Source organism: Nymphaea colorata, chromosome 2 (genome assembly GCF_008831285.2).
Source record: "Nymphaea colorata isolate Beijing-Zhang1983 chromosome 2, ASM883128v2, whole genome shotgun sequence".
Lineage (NCBI taxonomy): Eukaryota > Viridiplantae > Streptophyta > Magnoliopsida > Nymphaeales > Nymphaeaceae > Nymphaea > Nymphaea colorata.
The window spans coordinates 1,585,215-1,602,840 of record NC_045139.1 but is presented as its reverse complement, the minus strand read 5'-3'; the positions used below and the strand labels follow the sequence as shown (position 1 = coordinate 1,602,840).

The following is a 17,626-nucleotide window of genomic DNA, read 5'->3' as shown; positions in this document are numbered from 1 at the left end:
GTTCAAATCTCATTATAGTCTTTCATAGGTCTGTGTCTTACATAAAAAAGCTTCAAACTTCAAGTAGTTTTCTTATTGTTGGTAGGTGACAGAGTTATGGCAAATTAATTGATAGACTAAAAGATGAAAAAGAAAAACAAGATGACCAATATAGGGATTGGCACTATGGATGGGGCAGAGGCTGGTGAGTTGATCTTGTAGGATTTCCAAGAAATTCTTCTATTTTTTTAGAAACAAATGATTATTCATCTACTTTTTACATTTAGTGAAAAGTCGCAGAAGGATATTTTGAGAATTGATCTGATTTTATCTCTCTTCGTTCGGTTTGAAGAGAGGAAGGATCCCAAAGAATCAATCTTTCTTTTAGTTGTTGAATCTCTATTTAATTGATCAATGTGTGATATTCTGAATCCTCGTTACTAATGGAATCTTCTCTTTGATTAGAAAATCCTTTCATTTGGCTGGAATTTGCTATTCATTTGACATAAAAGAAGAGAGGAAACACTAATATATAAGTTGAAGTATAGCGGAGGAGTCACTCCATGACACCAAAAGACCGTGAAAGAAAGAGACGAGGCTTCATGAAAAAAGAAAACAAGAACAAAATTCTCAACTTTGTATCAAGAAGCAAGCAATGCTTTGGTCGGTGAAGAAGGATGATTTGAGAAAAGATTGTGCATTTGTGGTGGACCCAAAATGCTGGAGGGAGCATGCAAAGCCAGTCTGGTTCCTTCCTGCACCTCCTTTTTAGATGCTTCTGACAGAGTGTTATCTTCCCCTCCCACATGCCTTTCGATCAACTGTGGGATCCCCAGGAATGTTACCTTCTGACACAACTGTCCTTGTTGTCACTACTTGCACTTCACCTGCTCAAGGGATTGTTCATGACAACCTTGTCTTTTTGTTTGTTGAACAACCTCGATACCTTAGAACTGCTCCTGAAAACCTTCAGGGCCCCTTTCCTTTCTTCGCTTCAAAGATAATCAAGTGAAAGTCTTGTGGGGACTGTTAGACTTTGCAATATTTTAGTTGCTTCACCGAAGTCTCTGCAGAATTTTAGTTATTTACATCGATCTTTGGCAGTACTGGTTTTTCTGTAATCGAATACAACGATCTTAATTATGCACAGTGATTATGTCCGTAGTCGGCAATCATATTGATTTCCTTCTTTTGTTTTTGTTGTTGTTATTGTTTTGTTACTGAACTTTTTCGTTTGCTTTAGAACATATCTCAACAACTTTTGATAACTTTACTCGGTAAATGCTTGATGTTCACTTTTCTTACTGATGCGTGCAACCATCTTGATTTCGCAGCAAGAAACGCGCACATGAGATTTCAATTCTTGATTAATCTTAACTCCCTTATTCGTTACTAGATTTGAGCTATCTCTTTCTTAGCTGTTCCGAATCAGAGCAACTCAATTTATTCTTACTATTAATGAGATTATTATTACCCTTGCTATTACCAAGCATTATTGCTCTACTTATTTATTGCTGCTTTCGCCAAATTGCTATTTTTTTCCAAATTTTTAAAAGTAGTGAAGGATCTTCTAGAAAAAAAAATCTCATATAGTTAGCGCTAGCGTAGGAATGGGACAACTCATGGAAAGCAGTGGGCTTTTAGTTATTTTACTCTCTCTCTCTCTCTCTCTCTCTCTCTCTCTAATTTACCTATATATCAACACCATGCAGGGAGAGCACCGGTTTTTTGGTTTTGGTAAATGGGAAAGTCGACGTCGTCGCTCCTTCTGCATTCCAAACTCTTCTTTTTCTTCTCTCTCCTTTCTCTCTCTTTCACGCTCTTCCTCTTGTTCAACCCATCCTCCCTTCCCAGGAGATGCATCCCCGTCAGATTTCTGCCGTCGGATCTTATCCAGCACCCTCTCTTCTTCTACCCGACTTCCTATGGAGAGCACAAGTACGCAATCCCGACCGTCCGTTCCTCATGCACCATCTCCGTTCCGTTCCAGAGTAATTGCCTTCATCATCATCTCTCTCTCTATCTGCCTTTTTCTTCCTTCTTTTTCTCCATTTCCTTGTTCTTATTCCCTTTTCTCATGTTGGTGTGTTGATTTTCCTCGCCTGCTTTGGTCTTCTGTTGTTCGGCGTTGACGGGAATTTCAGATTACATGGTGGTGTTCAGAGAGTTTCAGGATTCCATGAGGAATTCCACTCTCTCTGAAGAAAAGAGAAGATTGAGATATCTCTCGGAGAACCGGAGCACGTTCGCAGGGAATTTTAGCACCAAGGAAAGAAGAAGTTTCTTTAGTTTCAATGAGGGGCAGAGGGAGATCCCATGTGGGTTCATGAAGGATTTCATGTTGAGTAACTCTGGTAAGAAAAAAATCTCGTAAATGCTTCCTATATTTTTTTTTCTCGAAAACTAGGTGGAAACTAAGGGAACGACACATAGGAGTTTATAGAATATTTATTGGAAAATATGTGCCAGAGACAGAATTGCATATGGTGTTATAAAATGAAAACCATTCATCACATGAAAGTTACCTCTCATAAGCATTTCACTAATTGGCATATAAGACAGAGAGAGAGAGAGAGAGAGTTGTCCCATAATTTTCACATTCATTAGTTTTACCTGGGCAGAGAAAAATTACCCTGAAATGGTGAATTTAATTGAATTTTGTGACAACTAATTCAATCGAAATGACTTATGAAGGCAAAGGGCCAAATGGCAGCTAAGTTTCTACTTGTTACATACGGCAGTTGATGTTACGTAGAGTGTTCGCTTGTTCTTTTTGTTTAATGGGCCAATCTTAGTGAGACACAAATCCGAAGGCGGTGGGGAGGTGGGGACTGAGGAAGCCTCAACTTTACGCCTCTTTTTTTTAATGAAATTGGCAAGGACCCCGAGGAGCTTGAGCTTTATTAATGGTGAATGAAAATATCCAAGTTTTAAAGACACCTGTTTATGATTTGCTTCTGTAAAACTCCCTTAGAGGCAAAAGAAAGGCTCTCCATCACCGTACGATGGATGGGGACCAAAGGACCGAGCCCTAGACCTTCATCTAGGAGCTTCAAGAGAACTCGCCTAGCTGGTGTACGGAGCCCTTAACAACTAACAGTAACACTCTTTATTTATTTCACGTAAATTGTTTTCCCTCGTTCTTATGTTTGTCCTTGCGAATTGTTCATGGAGATTGTTGGAAACATTGCAATTTCTTCGCTAGGAGTGATTCGCTAGGAGTGAAAATATAGAGAAGTTGGTAGTGTCATAAGACCGATGTCATGATTCTCTAAGAAGAAATGAACCACTTCTGACTTGTGAGTCAAGAAACATTAGAAAAATATCAAGTTAGATACTCTGAAGTTCTGCCCAATGAAGAAAACACTCGTGCATCGTAAGTTCGGCATTTTTTTTACTCGTGGTTTATGGAATTTTAGATGTTTTTGTGATCTTATTCTACCCAGAACTCGGTGCTCAAAATTCCTGCTTGTGTCTTGTTAATCAGATAGAATGGCCATGGAAAATTGCAGAGGATTGGTGATTGTGTCTGCAATCTTCAACAACCACGACAAGATTCGACAGCCAAAAGGGTTGGGGACCAAGACCTTGAGGACTGCATGTTTCTTCATGTTTGTCGACGACAAAACAATAGAAGGGCTCAAAGTTCACAATATCGTGCTAAATAAAACAGGGGAAACTAAGATTGGTGTCTGGAGGATAGTGAAAGTGTTACAGGAGCTACCCTATCAAAATCCAGCAATGAACGGGGTGATACCCAAACATCTGGTTCACAGGCTTTTCCCTAATGCCCATTACAGCATCTGGGTTGACGCAAAGATACAGTTGACAGCAGACCCCTTGCTTTTGCTCCATTCTTTGCTCATTTCAAAGGATGCTGATATGGCTATTTCAAACCACCCATTCAACATTCATACCATGGAAGAAGCAATGGCGACCTCGAGGTGGAAGAAGTGGGGAGATATCCAATCTTTGAGGGAACAGATGGAAGCATACTGTGAAAATGGATTGCAGCCATGGAGCCGCAAAAAGCTCCCCTACAGAACTGGTAAGTCGAAGAACTTGTCTCTCTTCTTATCTCCACATGTAACTAACTAAAATGTAGGAAAATGTCCATTTTCATCATTTGAGGGAAGTGGAGATAACAAGTGTTTTTGCTGGTGAGAAATGAGTTTCACCTAAATGACCCATCTCCTTTTCAAAGGTGAAAAAAGACGGAATTACCTGTGGGGACACAAATCCATCGTTTTGAGGGGAGTAAGGGAGATATCTTTTGGGGGCTAAGTCTCCCTGATTTGGTTGAGGGAGGGAAGCAGAGAAATTTTATCTGAAAGAGGTTTTTCCCTGACACCTAAAGCTTCTTACGTTAAGGGAGGTTTCAAGTTTAATGCCCCTTGCCCCTTTCATAAGGCCAAACCACTCGGGAAGAATTTCTTGATGAACAAGGAGGGTAACTGGGGATTTTAATTGGAGGTCGACCAGAACGCACATAGAAACATCTTGAATCAACATCTGATAAATTCAAAAGTTTGGTAGTTTTCTTGTCGCAATCATGTAATAATAAGCAATAATAGAGGATGCCACGTTAAAACCCGTCGTTACTTGTTTCATTTATTTGTTGAGAAACAGCTGTTGGTTTTTAGACAAACACACTGATCAACAGCAAGAAAAAGCATTGTAAATTAGATATTTTCTAACGAATATGATTCTTCTTGTGCATCAGATGTTCCAGACACTGCCTTAATTCTACGGAAGCATGGAATCAGAAACAATTTGTTCTCCTGCCTACTATTTAACGAGTTGGAAGCTTTTAATCCAAGGGACCAGTTGAGTTTTGCCTATGTAAGGGACCTCATGAAGCCCAGAATCAAAATGAACATGTTTGAAGTCGAAGTCTTCGAACAGATAGCAATGGAATATCGGCATAATATAAAGAAGGGTGAGGGTGCGTCCTATGCTGTTAAGTCAAAAATGGCAAGCACAAAGGATATCGATGGCAGCAAGTGTGAAAAGTACTTGGCAGAGATGTGGGCAGATTCCCACGATTAAGACTCGTTAAGGCCAAGGAAAAATGAGAAGATACATTCATCAGTAAACACGGCCAGAGAAGGGGGGAGAAAGAGAGAGAGAGAGAGAGAGAGAGAGAGATTCTTAGAAGATAGAGATTGATGGAGAACACTACCTCAAGAAGCAGATTGTGCAAGAAAGTCAAGTTAAAAGATCAGATTTCCGAGAGACATAAGAGACGCAATAGGAAAGATGATATGTATATTTTTATGTATAGAAAGCAGGTAGTATTTTTTGTTTGTGGAAAAAAAACAATAAGTGCCCGTAGTTGATAAGAAGATCCATTGTTTGGAATATAAAAGTTTGGATTCATTCTTTTTACATTAGACCCAATTCAAATGATTTTGCAGTTCACTATTTGAGTGGAAGGATCAATTATTTTATGTTTTTCAATAACAAAGTAGTTATGACTTATGACCATTTCCCTTAGATTACTTGCCTCAGATCTTCTGCCTATGCTGAATATCTATCTGCAAGAATATAAGCTGAAGTATTTCCTGGTTCAATTTTGATTAGCCTGTCTGAAGCATTACTCCCCCAAAGCTGCATCAGGGTGAACGCTACAACAACATAGAAGAGCTTCCCAAAATCTTTCTCAGATCCATTGCATCGATGAGATCCACTGCATCTCCAAGTCCCCCACTTCTAGCAAGCAAATCCACCAATTACTCACGCCCTTCTTCACTTGGTTTGATTTGATGATCCCCAGTCATGGAATTGAAACACTTCAGCCCCTCCACCACCAACCCCAGATCGGGTGCATGCTGATTAAATTGCAGTAAAAGCAAAGGCATCAGCTTGAATTCTGGCACAAAGCATACCATTGAACTGCTGCAAAGCAATCGTCCCTTCACCATGTTTGGCACAAAGGTTTACGATTGCAGCCCATTTAACCCCCCCTCTGTCAGGCAGGCTATCAAACAGTGAGCGACAACTCTTCAGTGGTCCAAATTCTGTTTAAATATCAATGAAAGCTACACACAAAAATGAAGTACACTCAAAATCCTGATGAATTATATAGCCAGGAGTGTCACCCTCATCTGAGACAACCTAAGTAAGAAATTACCGAAGGATAACACTCGATATTTTGGAAGATGGTAATAGGCTAAGAACCTACCATCTTCCTGAACATTTTCAGAGCAGCATGTGTTTCGCTAGCTCCGACATGGCCAGAGATCATTGATGTTCACTGAGCAACATACAATTAAACCACCTTCCTCCAAAAGCCTATTTACGAAATAAACCTTGACATGCTTTGCACACATTCACAATCGAAGCCACCGAAGCAATATCTAATCAGACAGCAGTAAATTGCCATCGCAGGTCTCACACTCACGAACTCGGGTACTGCAGAGAGAAAGGTAACCAACAGAAACTCATCGGCACAACCCCCTCATCCATCATAAATCGGAATATATTAACTGCAATCTTGAACCGCCCGTCTCTGGTTGCCTCATGTACCAATGTCTTCCAAGAAACAGCATCCCTTTTAGACCATCTATCAACCAATTGGCATGGAACAAAATTTTCATCTCTCCGCTACTCACTTTGAGGTGACTGTTAGAAGCAACAGTTGCCACTTTTCGTTGAGACATTTTGGCAAACGTATGGAACGCTAGATCGAGGCAGCCTCACCTCCCCGGCACATCGGAAATGGCAGCGCAAAGCAGGTCGCTAGAAGCGAAGTTGCGCCTGGTCACATCATTGCCGACGAACATGGCAGCACAAGCATTAAGCACCAACAAGAATGTACCTATGTTGGGATCAACTCCGAGCCATGCAATACGATGGTAGGCGGCGATAACTACCTCGAATTGAGCCAACGGATCATCGTTCCTTAATGATGGAGTTACCTTCCTCCGTTTATGGTCTTCATTTCAGAGACCCATTACTTATTTGGTGGCTCCGACGAGAGGCAAATGGCGTTCTGTGGTGAGATTTGACTCGTTCTAGGAAATGGAAGAATCATGGGCATCGAGTGGTGGACAGAGAAGCTACTTTGGAGATGATGGGAGTTGGGGAAGCTTCGTCTTCGTGCAAGAGAACACCAGACACAAAAAAGGAGACAGAGAGAGATGGGGAGAGAGCAAGCTGGGGGATGCTGGGGAAACGGACCAAAGTGCCGAAGGAGCTCAACTTAGGCTCTGAAATTTTGATTCATTTATTATCAAACAAGTCATTTTCTATTGTTGAATCAAAATTCTATACTATCAAACACTATGGAAATGAGAAACTGAATTTTTCATTCCAATTGCAGTTTGAAGTGGAATCTTGATTCTCAAAGGCCATCAACCACCCCTGTTTCAAGGCAACTTAGAGAACTTCAGCAATTCATTTTGACAGTAATAGTAACGCAAAAAGATAATAGACCTACTTTGAGGTAATAAGGGTATAAATTACCTCACTTTAAAGACTTGGGGATTGACATTAGCAAAATCCCAAAGTGAGAGGACTCTTTTTTGCTGGTACAGTTTCCACAGTGCATATATATATATATATATATATATATATATATATATATATATATATATATATATATATATAAGGGTGAATTCCCAAACCAGTTTTTTGCCCATGAAACCATTTATCTGCGTTGCAGACCAAAGCTCTTAGAATGGATAAAAAATGTCAAAATTTTAAAATTCTAGGTTCTTTAGCATTTCAAGGGCGATTCTGAAAAAGAAAAAAAAAGTGCAGACATGCTTACCAACGGGCATGACAAATTTGACTGACAGGATAAGGATTAAGGAATAAACGAACTGTTTGTTCGATGGAGATAAAATTGCAATCTATTTCGAATCCTAATTATGTGGAGGATCGGATACCTTGACCAGTGACCTGCATTATACTTTAAAGCAGAAATTTTCAATAGCTCAGATATTTTCCTATATCCGATCGATCTGGCGTGTTGTCTATTGATTGACTTCAAATTATATTTACCGCCCCATCATGGGCAGTAAAGACCAGACTCATTGATTTTTGTTCAAAATCTATTTTAAATATAATATAAACATCTTAGTATATTTATAAAGACTATTTTGATATAAAACATGCTTTGGTTCAAGTTTTTTTAATGAAAAATGCTGATATTTTTATTATCATGCCATGGGGGGCTGTTCTTTTTTCTTATTATGAAAACACAATTAAAACCTAACAAATGATCAACTTAGTATATGTTTTGCATCAACTCATTCTTAAGATACAATAAGGTTAGATTGCAAAAGAAAAAAAAACACTCTAAAAATCAAACTCAAAGGGTCTGGTTTTTATCCCTGACCTAGGTGTTTGGTTTTACCAACTTAATATATATATATAGTAAGTTCACATAATCTAATACTGTAATTCATAACAAAATTCATAACAAAAGAGAAAATAGGATGACGAACTTGTGAAGAATTGATTGGATCTCGATCAGCCAAATTCGAACTACTAAGAAACCTGCATCCTAGAATTGTCGTACTCACATGGGTACATCCAAAATGCTGATCAGGCCATTACTTTTCAGAAAGATGCTTTAGATGTAAAAATTCTGTGCAGAAATTCTATAAAGATCTTTAGGATCTGATCAGACCATAACTTTGTTGGCTAAGATTATCTGTCCCTGTATCAGTGAGAAATCATGGAATTCTTTGTGTTGAGACCGACGAAAAGGATAATCGTTTATTTTAAGCAATGAATAATCTACTTAATAGCTAAAGAGATTTACAGCAAGGAAAGGTACATAAAAATGGTACAATGAATGTATCTTACATGGAAACTTTGATAAAATACCATCGCATTGATAAATACTATGTATTCGATACTTGTGATGTATAATTGAGCTAAGGATATTAAATGCTTAAATACTTGTACAATATAAATATTTTATTTATGAATATAGTAAGATTATATATAAGATGGCAACCAACTTTAGTCTTGATGTAGAACTTGACTGATAGACCACTAAAATGACTGCCGTTTCTCTTCCATTTTTGCTTCACTTGTTATTGCTTCGTATTCATTGACGTTAGATCAACTTTGTACCAAATCTAGCTTGTTTTTTAGTACTCAATAACCTTATTTTCTTTTTTGCTTGGAAATCCAGAAAGATGAATGAAATGCGCAGTGACGAATAAGAGTTACCTGTACCCGACCGGATGGGTGAACTGAAAAATGTTCAATTTCAAAGAGTTCAATAATTGGATACACAGGGAACCTACTACCGGGGTGTAAAAGAAATGCAATATAGATTCAATATAATACTCACACAATGCATTCAATATGATTTGTCTCCATGTTCAACTACCCAAATATAATGTGGAAGTGGTTCTTCAACAGATGCCAGAAAAATAATCTGAAGGATCAAGATTCACCGTGCTCTCTTCCTACCCAAAGAATGGGCTTTTTTGCTTCTTGAGTCTCATGGCAGATCACATAAGCTCGGAATATTGAACATAGAGGTTGCTTGACTTGAGTTCTTAAGCTGGCCCATTTAGCTAAGTGGCCCAAGTCAGCAACTGAAAATGATATTTCCAAAGAATGTGCATGCTTCAAAAGCTTATGGTGCCCTCAAATCTTAGAAAGAGTCTCTGCAGTCCTTCTCACTTCTGGGTTATCTGCATAACTTCCTCCTTATCTTGAGGAATTTTGAATTCAATGATGCCAGCAACTCAAACAACTGTATCAGTATCATTATGATCTCATTCTCCACCCAGTTGGTTGCTATTTCTTTATTCTCCACTCACTACAAAAATGTTTCTAATTCATTGTGGAGAATACCAACAAGCTGAAATCTGCATAATCCATGGAATTTTTCCATAAAACTGAACAAAAAAACATGCATCCACTAGCCAAAAATGTCAAGTCCATAGCTTCCTTCCTTAGCTTATAAAATAGAATAATGCCCACAAACAGTAGATTGACATAGAAAGAAAGAAAGAATTTCGATATGGATTCAATGGGAGGCATTCATCACGATGGTGATGATGTTATTGGGAGCAGAAGCTACTGGAGATGGACTAAGGCTGACTTCATACCACAAGAGTCTTTCCAGAGCTGCACAAACTATAGAACTGCACTCTCACAGACTTGGAACCGATTCAAAGATCGCCTTCTCGCTCGAGCAGATGAGCTCCAGGAAGTATCCGAGATTCAGAAACACAGCATGAATGAGATGAAAAAGTGCCTGACTTGGTGGGATCTCACATGGTTCGGATTTGGTTCAGTTATTGGTGCAGGAATCTTTGTCCTCACTGGCCAAGAAGCTCGTCAGAATGCTGGCCCAGCTATTGTGCTATCATATGTTGTTTCAGGCCTCTGTGCTATGTTGGCTGTCTTCTGTTACACTGAATTTGCAGTCGAAATTCCACTAGCAGGTGGTTCATTTGCGTACCTGCGTGTTGAACTTGGCGATTTTGTAGCCTTCATTGCTGCTGCTAACATATTGTTGGAGAACCTCATCCGCAATGCTGCAGTTGCCCGAGCTTGGACTTCATACTTTGCTACACTGCTGAATCAGGAGCCTGATTCACTGCGCTTACATGTACATGGCCTTGCAAAAAGTTTCACTTTCTTAGACCCCATTGCAGTTGTTGTGCTTTGGATTGCAGCAACAATTGCAATTTTGAGCACTAAGAGAACATCCGTTATCAATTGGTTTCTCACTGTTATAAACACACTTGCTATCCTGCTTGTAATTGCAGCAAGTTTTTGGCATGCTAAGACCTCAAACCTGCAGCCTTTCTTCCCATTCGGAGCTGCTGGAGTGCTAAGAGCAGCAGCCATCACATACTTCGCATATGGTGGATTCGACAACATTGCAACCATGGCCGAAGAGACCAAGAACCCTTCAAGAGACATACCATTAGGCCTGGTTGGTTCTGTGTCTGCCATCACAGTGATATACTGCTTAATGTCCCTGTCTCTGGTTATGATGCAGAATTACAAGGAGATTGATCCTAATGCAGCATACTCTATAGCCTTTGACAATGTGGGGATGCACTGGGTCAAGGTACTTGTTGCACTGGGTGCACTCAAGGGGATGACCACGGTCCTGCTGGTCGGTGCGCTCGGGCAGGCCCGCTACACGACTCATATAGCAAGAGCCCACATGATCCCTCCCCTGTTTGCTTTAGTTCATCCAAGAACTCAAACACCAATCTATGCAACACTGCTAGTGACATTTTTCAGTGGGATTATTGCTTTCTTTTCTAGCTTAGACATCTTGGCCAACCTTCTTTCTATCAGTGTCCTGTTCATATTCATGATGATGGCCATAGCTCTGCTTGTGAGGAGATACTACTTAAGAGGAGTAACACCTAAAGCCAGTGTGGCCAAGTTGGTGTTCTTTTTGTTCCTTATTACTGGTTCATCAATTGGGACATCAGCTTACTGGGGCCTCTGTCCTCAAGGATGGATTGGCTATGCCATTACTGTTCCACTATGGTTCTTGGGCACATTGGGAATCGCTATGTTCCTAAGACAGCAGAAGTTTCCAAAGGTTTGGGGGGTCCCTTTGGTTCCTTGGTTGCCTTCTCTGTCCATTGCAATGAACATTTTCCTCATGGGTTCTTTGGATTACCACTCATTCATAAGGTTTGGAGTGTGCACTGTGATCATGTTGGTTTACTATGTCTTCTTTGGCCTTCATGCTACTTATGATGCAGCTCATACATGCAAAGAAATATATAGGAATTGCATTTAGATGCATGAGGTGTGGATGATTTTCCTTTTGTGCATGTATTTGGTCTTCTTGTTCTAAGTCTTTGCTGCATATTGGTGTAAAAAGTTGTTTCTGAGGTGTGCCTTCTATATACGTTGCCCTTATATATATTGCTTCATGCTAAATTTGGGGATTCCTGAAGTGCTTTCATTGTGAAAAGCAATGGATGCAATTGGATGAAACTTGGTTTATGAAATTAATCAACATGAAAATACAAAAATGTTTTTTTACTATTGCCAACTCATTAACTGCATTTATGAGAAAATATTCTCCTTTTACCTTACCAAATACAAACAAAAAGAGAGAAAGTACAATGCGCACACAGAGACGCAATCGTGTATCTTTGAGGAACTCACACTGACGAATTCATCATTTACCAACTTGCAGATGTTCACTTCTATAATACTTTGTTTGGTAGATTTGTGAAGATGGTGGATCTATCCAATCACCAACATGACATCTGTATCCTTTGGCACTCAACCGTTCTAAATTCAAGGGCGGAGGCAAGGCCATCAGATTTTAAAAAAATAAAAAAATTACATGTAAATTTTAAAAGTTTTAGTTTAACTTTTATTAAACAAAATTAAAAAGTTATATTTTGGCTCTTATGAAAATTTTGAAAGTATAATTCAGCCTCTGAAAAATTCGTTTGGACACTTATATTTGTGTTCCTTATGTCACTTCCCTTGGGACTCAAGTTAGCTCAAGAAGAGCTTCTCCAATGCTACCTCCCTTGTGCAAGCTTTCCAAAGGCTTACCAAACGAACAGTAAATTATACAAAGACCAAAAGCTAAGTTGTCAACATCGGTATTGTCCTGATCTATAAGTTTGCCAACACGTAACAGCCTGTATCTGCCTATTTTTGGTGTTTTAAAATAATCAAGAAAATTAATCAAAATATATTGTTTTCAAAATCATCTATCTATATGAAATAATAATAATAACACTAGTTAAATTTGTTACTTTCTTTCATGCCGTGAATCCCCACTAAAGATATGAAGAAATTATCATGGTAAATTTAAGTGCACTTTCTTTCATGCTTCCAATCTTACTAGAGATACGAAATGGTAATGACAACACTGACTGAAATTGTTACAGAAGCAAATGGTATAGCATTTTCTTTCACGCCTTCAATCCCCACCAGATGATATATCTCACCAAATCCAAGGCATTCTCTGTAGCAGCCTTTACCTTGTTATGTAAGTCAACTATCCGCCAACTTTCGCCCCCGAATATTATGTTACCAATTTTAGCTCCTAATATGATCTCTCACACACGTACACACATCCGCCACATGGTCCCTGGTGTGGGCAGTTGCCCATACCAACCTCATAAAGTTTATTTATTTTTATGTTAATATTTTGATATATTTGATTATATATATATATATATACCCTGAAACCATTAGTTCCGCTGGTGACACACACAAGAATGTAAGATCTCTTGAATTTGAGGTCCGAGCAACTGTGAAGCTGAAAAGAGGAGTAGACTTTAAGTCGTACTTTAGGTTTGATCTGACTTGATAAAGGTTACATTTTGTGAACCTCTTGCGAAGTTAATGTCACGTCATTCCTTAGAATTTAACATCCAACGTTATAGCTGTCTAAAAGTAAACAAGTTTTAAAGAGCTTCTGTTTAATAGACCAACTATTCTACGTGTTTCTCAAGCAAAATATCAAAGTGTTTCTATAAGTCGATCTTTTTCAGATATGTCGATAGATAAATTTTTTAATACAAAAGGCTTCAAAATTAGGTTTGAAACTTTGTTTTTCCATTGATATACAAACCTATCGTATAGAGACCAAAGAGCAGGAATTGCTTCTTAGGTTTCTACCCATGAAGATCTCAACTATCTGTGCTGTTGGTTTTCTTTAGGAGGAAGCAATAAGGGGATAAAATCATAAAACTTGTGTGCTAAGACTTCGTGTAGGGTATTCTCATGGAGAGTGACTTGCGAGCACTGTTAGATATGCCAAAAGAAAAGGAAGGATATTGGTAATTATATATAAAAAAATGTCCTTTTTAATCTTTTCACTTTTTTTTATTTTCTTTTTTGTCCTTATTAAAAGTTTTTTTTCATTAACTGGAGGTATTTTTGTCATTAACCATACGAAAATTTCAGGCATCAGAATGACATACGTAACCAGCTTCGATTCTAGTGCACATATTATCAGATTCAGAAGCCACTTCAAAACCCTAATTTTTGAAAAAGCAAGCCAAAAGGGACTGAGATCAGGTTTAACTCGGTGCATGTTGCAGTTTGTGGAACATCTTAATGAATGTTTTCATCTTCAATGAATGACCTGATAATTGATTATAGTCTGTTTGGTACATATGTCGATTGGCCGAGCTCATCTTACTGATGGTTCCGGTGCAAATCTGTGGGGAATAGGGCTACCAAACCCTTTTATTGAAAAAAAATAATGAATAGATTTTTCCTTTTCCCAGAAAATTGCATTAAAAGAGGAAGAACACATATGCCATCATCCAGACATACTTTATGGAAGATCAGACAATGTCTCTTTCAAGATACTCTCTCAACCAACTTGTTTCCAGTAGTTTGATTACATAATTGCAATGCATTAATTATTTGCTACCAAAACACATGGGATCATGACATATCTCTCGAGTTATTTCAAACTATGAACAGTGTTTACTTTTTAGATGGACTCTCCATTAATTATTTCCATGTGTACAGCAACACCTCCAGAGAAAATTGCAGCTTTTGACAATAAGAACATTTCAGGTTCAAAGTGTGCTTGGTCAGTTCTCAGTCGGCGTTCTGTTTTTCTTTTTGGTGCAGATTCAAAGTTTTAACTTGCAGAAGGTAAAGACTTGGTTGTTGCTTACGGCCATGACGTCAGGACCCAATTTATTCAGCAGTTGGTTGATTGCAACAGCCCATCTATGTATGTATATGTGTATGTATGTATATATGTAACCAGTAACTATGCGGACTTGCCGACAAAAGGGTGATTGCGTCGAGAGAGCGACCACATTTGCAAGTCCTTTTCCTCATGAGCCACCCTATGTCATCATCTATAAGCAAAAGCTCATGTGGATCACCTTGTTCCCGGCATGTCATGCAATAGTTTGAGCCTTTGTTAGTCCTGTAATAATGAATCTACCTAAGAGGAACAGACCGGTCACCTAATGTTGTTTCGTGTTTGATATGGTGGAAAACTACTCCCACAAAAACCAGGAATCTCAGAACATCTTAGCACACCCTAACCAACATACCAAAACAATGATCTACATTTAACATAATGGCATGTATTTGTAGTGATCCAGCATCCATATTGGCTAAGTTTTTACATGTCCATAATGAAAGTGGTGGTGGTGGTGATGGCGGCGGCAATGGCTATAGTTGGCACGGTGGCGGTGGTAGCGGTAATAGCAGCAGTTATACCTGTAAGGACAAAAGGAAAGGAAGATAAGAGATCAGAACAAGAAGTCTTCAAAGCTATTAATTTGGAATTAGAAGGATGGATTTTTCTTGATTGGCCTGCCAGGTAGGGCCAGGAACAGGTCAGATCCAGTGGACAGTTTCATTATTTTGGCCTCATGGGTCCGGTTGGGAGCCAACCTTCCAATATATTTAGTTGTCCTGGATCTGATCCATTTGCATCCCTACCAGCAAGCAATTGACCTAGAGGCAGGGGCGGAGGAGATGTGGGCGCTGTGTGGGTGATTGCCCACACAAATCCAAAAAAAAAAAAATCATGTTCATATTGATACCTCACAAAAAATTTCCTCATTTACATATTGGTGCCCCTTAAAAGTTTAAATTTTTATAACCAGTACCCCTTAGCTAGAAGTTTCTGGCTTCGCCCCTGCCTAGAGGTGTCAATTATGGAAACCCTGATCCAAGTTCAATAAGCTATTTGTCTTAGTAAAGGTTAAAATGACTTGGATATGGCCCGATCTCAGAATGAACCAGATTTGGTAGCTAGTGTCTTCCTGTCTGATCCTAAATGCTTTTATTTTTTGGTGTTCCTTAGTTTGTTTTGGGTTTGGATTCAATACCATATCCACATCAAAATCAAATCCAAATCCAATCTCATCTTGGCCCAGCTGGTGATTGAAAACCCTAGCACATCAAGAAACCCTAGATATAGATCTGAAGGAATAGCTCCCAAGACAATTCAGGTCTGCTTTCTCTAAAAATGAAAAAGAAAGTACTAAAGTTGGCATTTCTTCCTGCCCAATACTGTGCATGGTACCAAGCATGGAACGGTCTGGTAGCCTGTTATAGGTAGAAATAAATTGCAGATTACCTGCTCTATTTTAAGATAGAAAGGAGTTGGATTGGTAAGCTGAACAGTTTGTCTTCTTCCCCAATCTTTGTCTTCTGAAGCATCCTATTCCCATTAAATATTGTCTAAAAATACTTAATGTTGAGTTGAAAGTTTGGAGCACTATGGAGTATTTGGAAAAATAAATGACAAATATAGTTGACATTTAATGCATATGAAGTACATGAATTGTCCTTGTCCAGAAAAAAGAATGAAATATTCAAACCCTCTAAAAGGCTGCCAAGATGGTCAAATGTGATCCAATTTTAACGTCGAAAAAACGAATCAGAACACAAATTTGCTTGAGTGAAATGGACAGATGATGTGTAGGTGTTGAAAAATCGAACCCCTAGCTTTATTTTAAAAGGAGTTTGAATGATAAGTTTTTCAATGTTTAATTGATATATATAGTGGAAGAATATGCGTGTCAAATTAAGCATATTTTGTATCTAGGTGTATTCTTGGCATCCAACAATCAACTCATATTACAAATAGGAAGTTCAAGAAATTAAAAAAAAAAAGTTTTTTATATCATTTTAATTACAGTAATTGGCATGCTTATGTTTATGACAGCTTAGGATTGTCAATTATAACTCTCTCTCGCGTGCTAGCTAGCTAAGAAGCAATGTAAGACCTTAGCAAACATTATATATAAAATTGTTTCTTGTTCAACTAATTGATCGCATCATGTTTTATTTAATTAGTAGAAGGCATATATGAGATTAGCTAATTTTTACGCATAGACATAGTTTATGAGTTGAAGGAATCAACGAGATGAATTTATGCAAATTTTTACTATGACAATCCCACCATTTATTGGCACAAAACGGGAAGAAAAAGACTAGCAATATATATATATATATATATATATATATATATATATATATATATATATATATATATATATATATATATATATATATATATACATATATATATATATATATATATATATATATATATATATATAGAGAGAGAGAGAGAGAGAGAGAGAGAGAGAGAGAGACGTGTATGTCTTAGTAACTACGATTTTGCATAGTGATAAAACTCGAAACTATTCGGATCGAAACTGGTTGTCTTAGTAACTACAAAGATTTTGCATGTTTGTGTATGCATGTATGTGTAGAACTGTGATATATGATATTTAATTGGTGGACTTATTAATTCAAGTAGTCACTTGTTTTTTATTATTATTGTTTTTATTTTAATTAGCAGGTTAGTGTTATCAGAGACCAGTACTGGCATCTTATATTGCAGAGAACGAAGGGGCTTTGACCCCTGAACCTGAGATTGCTTAACTAAATTCAAACCTTACAATAGACTGGTTCGATTTTCTTTGAGATCCAAATGGTAGAATTAATGATCAGGCTTCACCCCAAGGGTTTAATAGATAGAATCAACTTAAGATACCAAAATCCGAGGCTCTCAGTTTGTGGCAGGCTAAGATACAGAACCTGACGAGGATTTGATCTTTGCATGATTATCTATTAAACAATTTGCAAGATGACGTTTGGCAGTATTGAGCACGCGCATGCTTTTATATATATATATATATATATATATATATATATATATATATATATA

At 38.1% G+C, this 17,626-nt stretch overlaps 2 protein-coding genes across 2 annotated transcripts; both read left to right on the top strand.

Moving 5' to 3' along the window:
- The first annotated feature begins 1,660 nt into the window (after positions 1–1,660).
- LOC116248615 (probable hexosyltransferase MUCI70) lies at positions 1,661–5,369 on the top strand. Its single transcript, XM_031621510.2, has 4 exons — positions 1,661–1,970; positions 2,124–2,333; positions 3,467–4,027; positions 4,703–5,369. Exons 1-4 carry the CDS (start codon positions 1,721–1,723, stop codon positions 5,026–5,028), a joined length of 1,347 nt encoding a protein of 448 aa, XP_031477370.1. The 5' UTR covers positions 1,661–1,720; the 3' UTR covers positions 5,029–5,369.
- A 4,604-nt stretch (positions 5,370–9,973) lies between these two features.
- LOC116249111 (cationic amino acid transporter 5-like) lies at positions 9,974–11,728 on the top strand. The gene has a single exon (XM_031622251.2). It carries the CDS (start codon positions 9,974–9,976, stop codon positions 11,726–11,728), a length of 1,755 nt encoding a protein of 584 aa, XP_031478111.2.
- Positions 11,729–17,626: the final 5,898 nt, after the last annotated feature.

Excerpts from the sequence above, each read along its gene's own strand:
- LOC116248615 (XM_031621510.2), top strand. The coding sequence starts at position 1,721 with ATGGGAAAGTCGACGTCGTCGCTCCTTCTGCATTCCAAACTCTTCTTT. Across the intron at positions 1,971-2,123 it reads CATCTCCGTTCCGTTCCAGA|ATTACATGGTGGTGTTCAGA; the intron begins GTAATTGCCTTC and ends CGGGAATTTCAG. Across the intron at positions 4,028-4,702 it reads AAAGCTCCCCTACAGAACTG|ATGTTCCAGACACTGCCTTA; the intron begins GTAAGTCGAAGA and ends CTTGTGCATCAG.
- LOC116249111 (XM_031622251.2), top strand. The coding sequence starts at position 9,974 with ATGGATTCAATGGGAGGCATTCATCACGATGGTGATGATGTTATTGGG.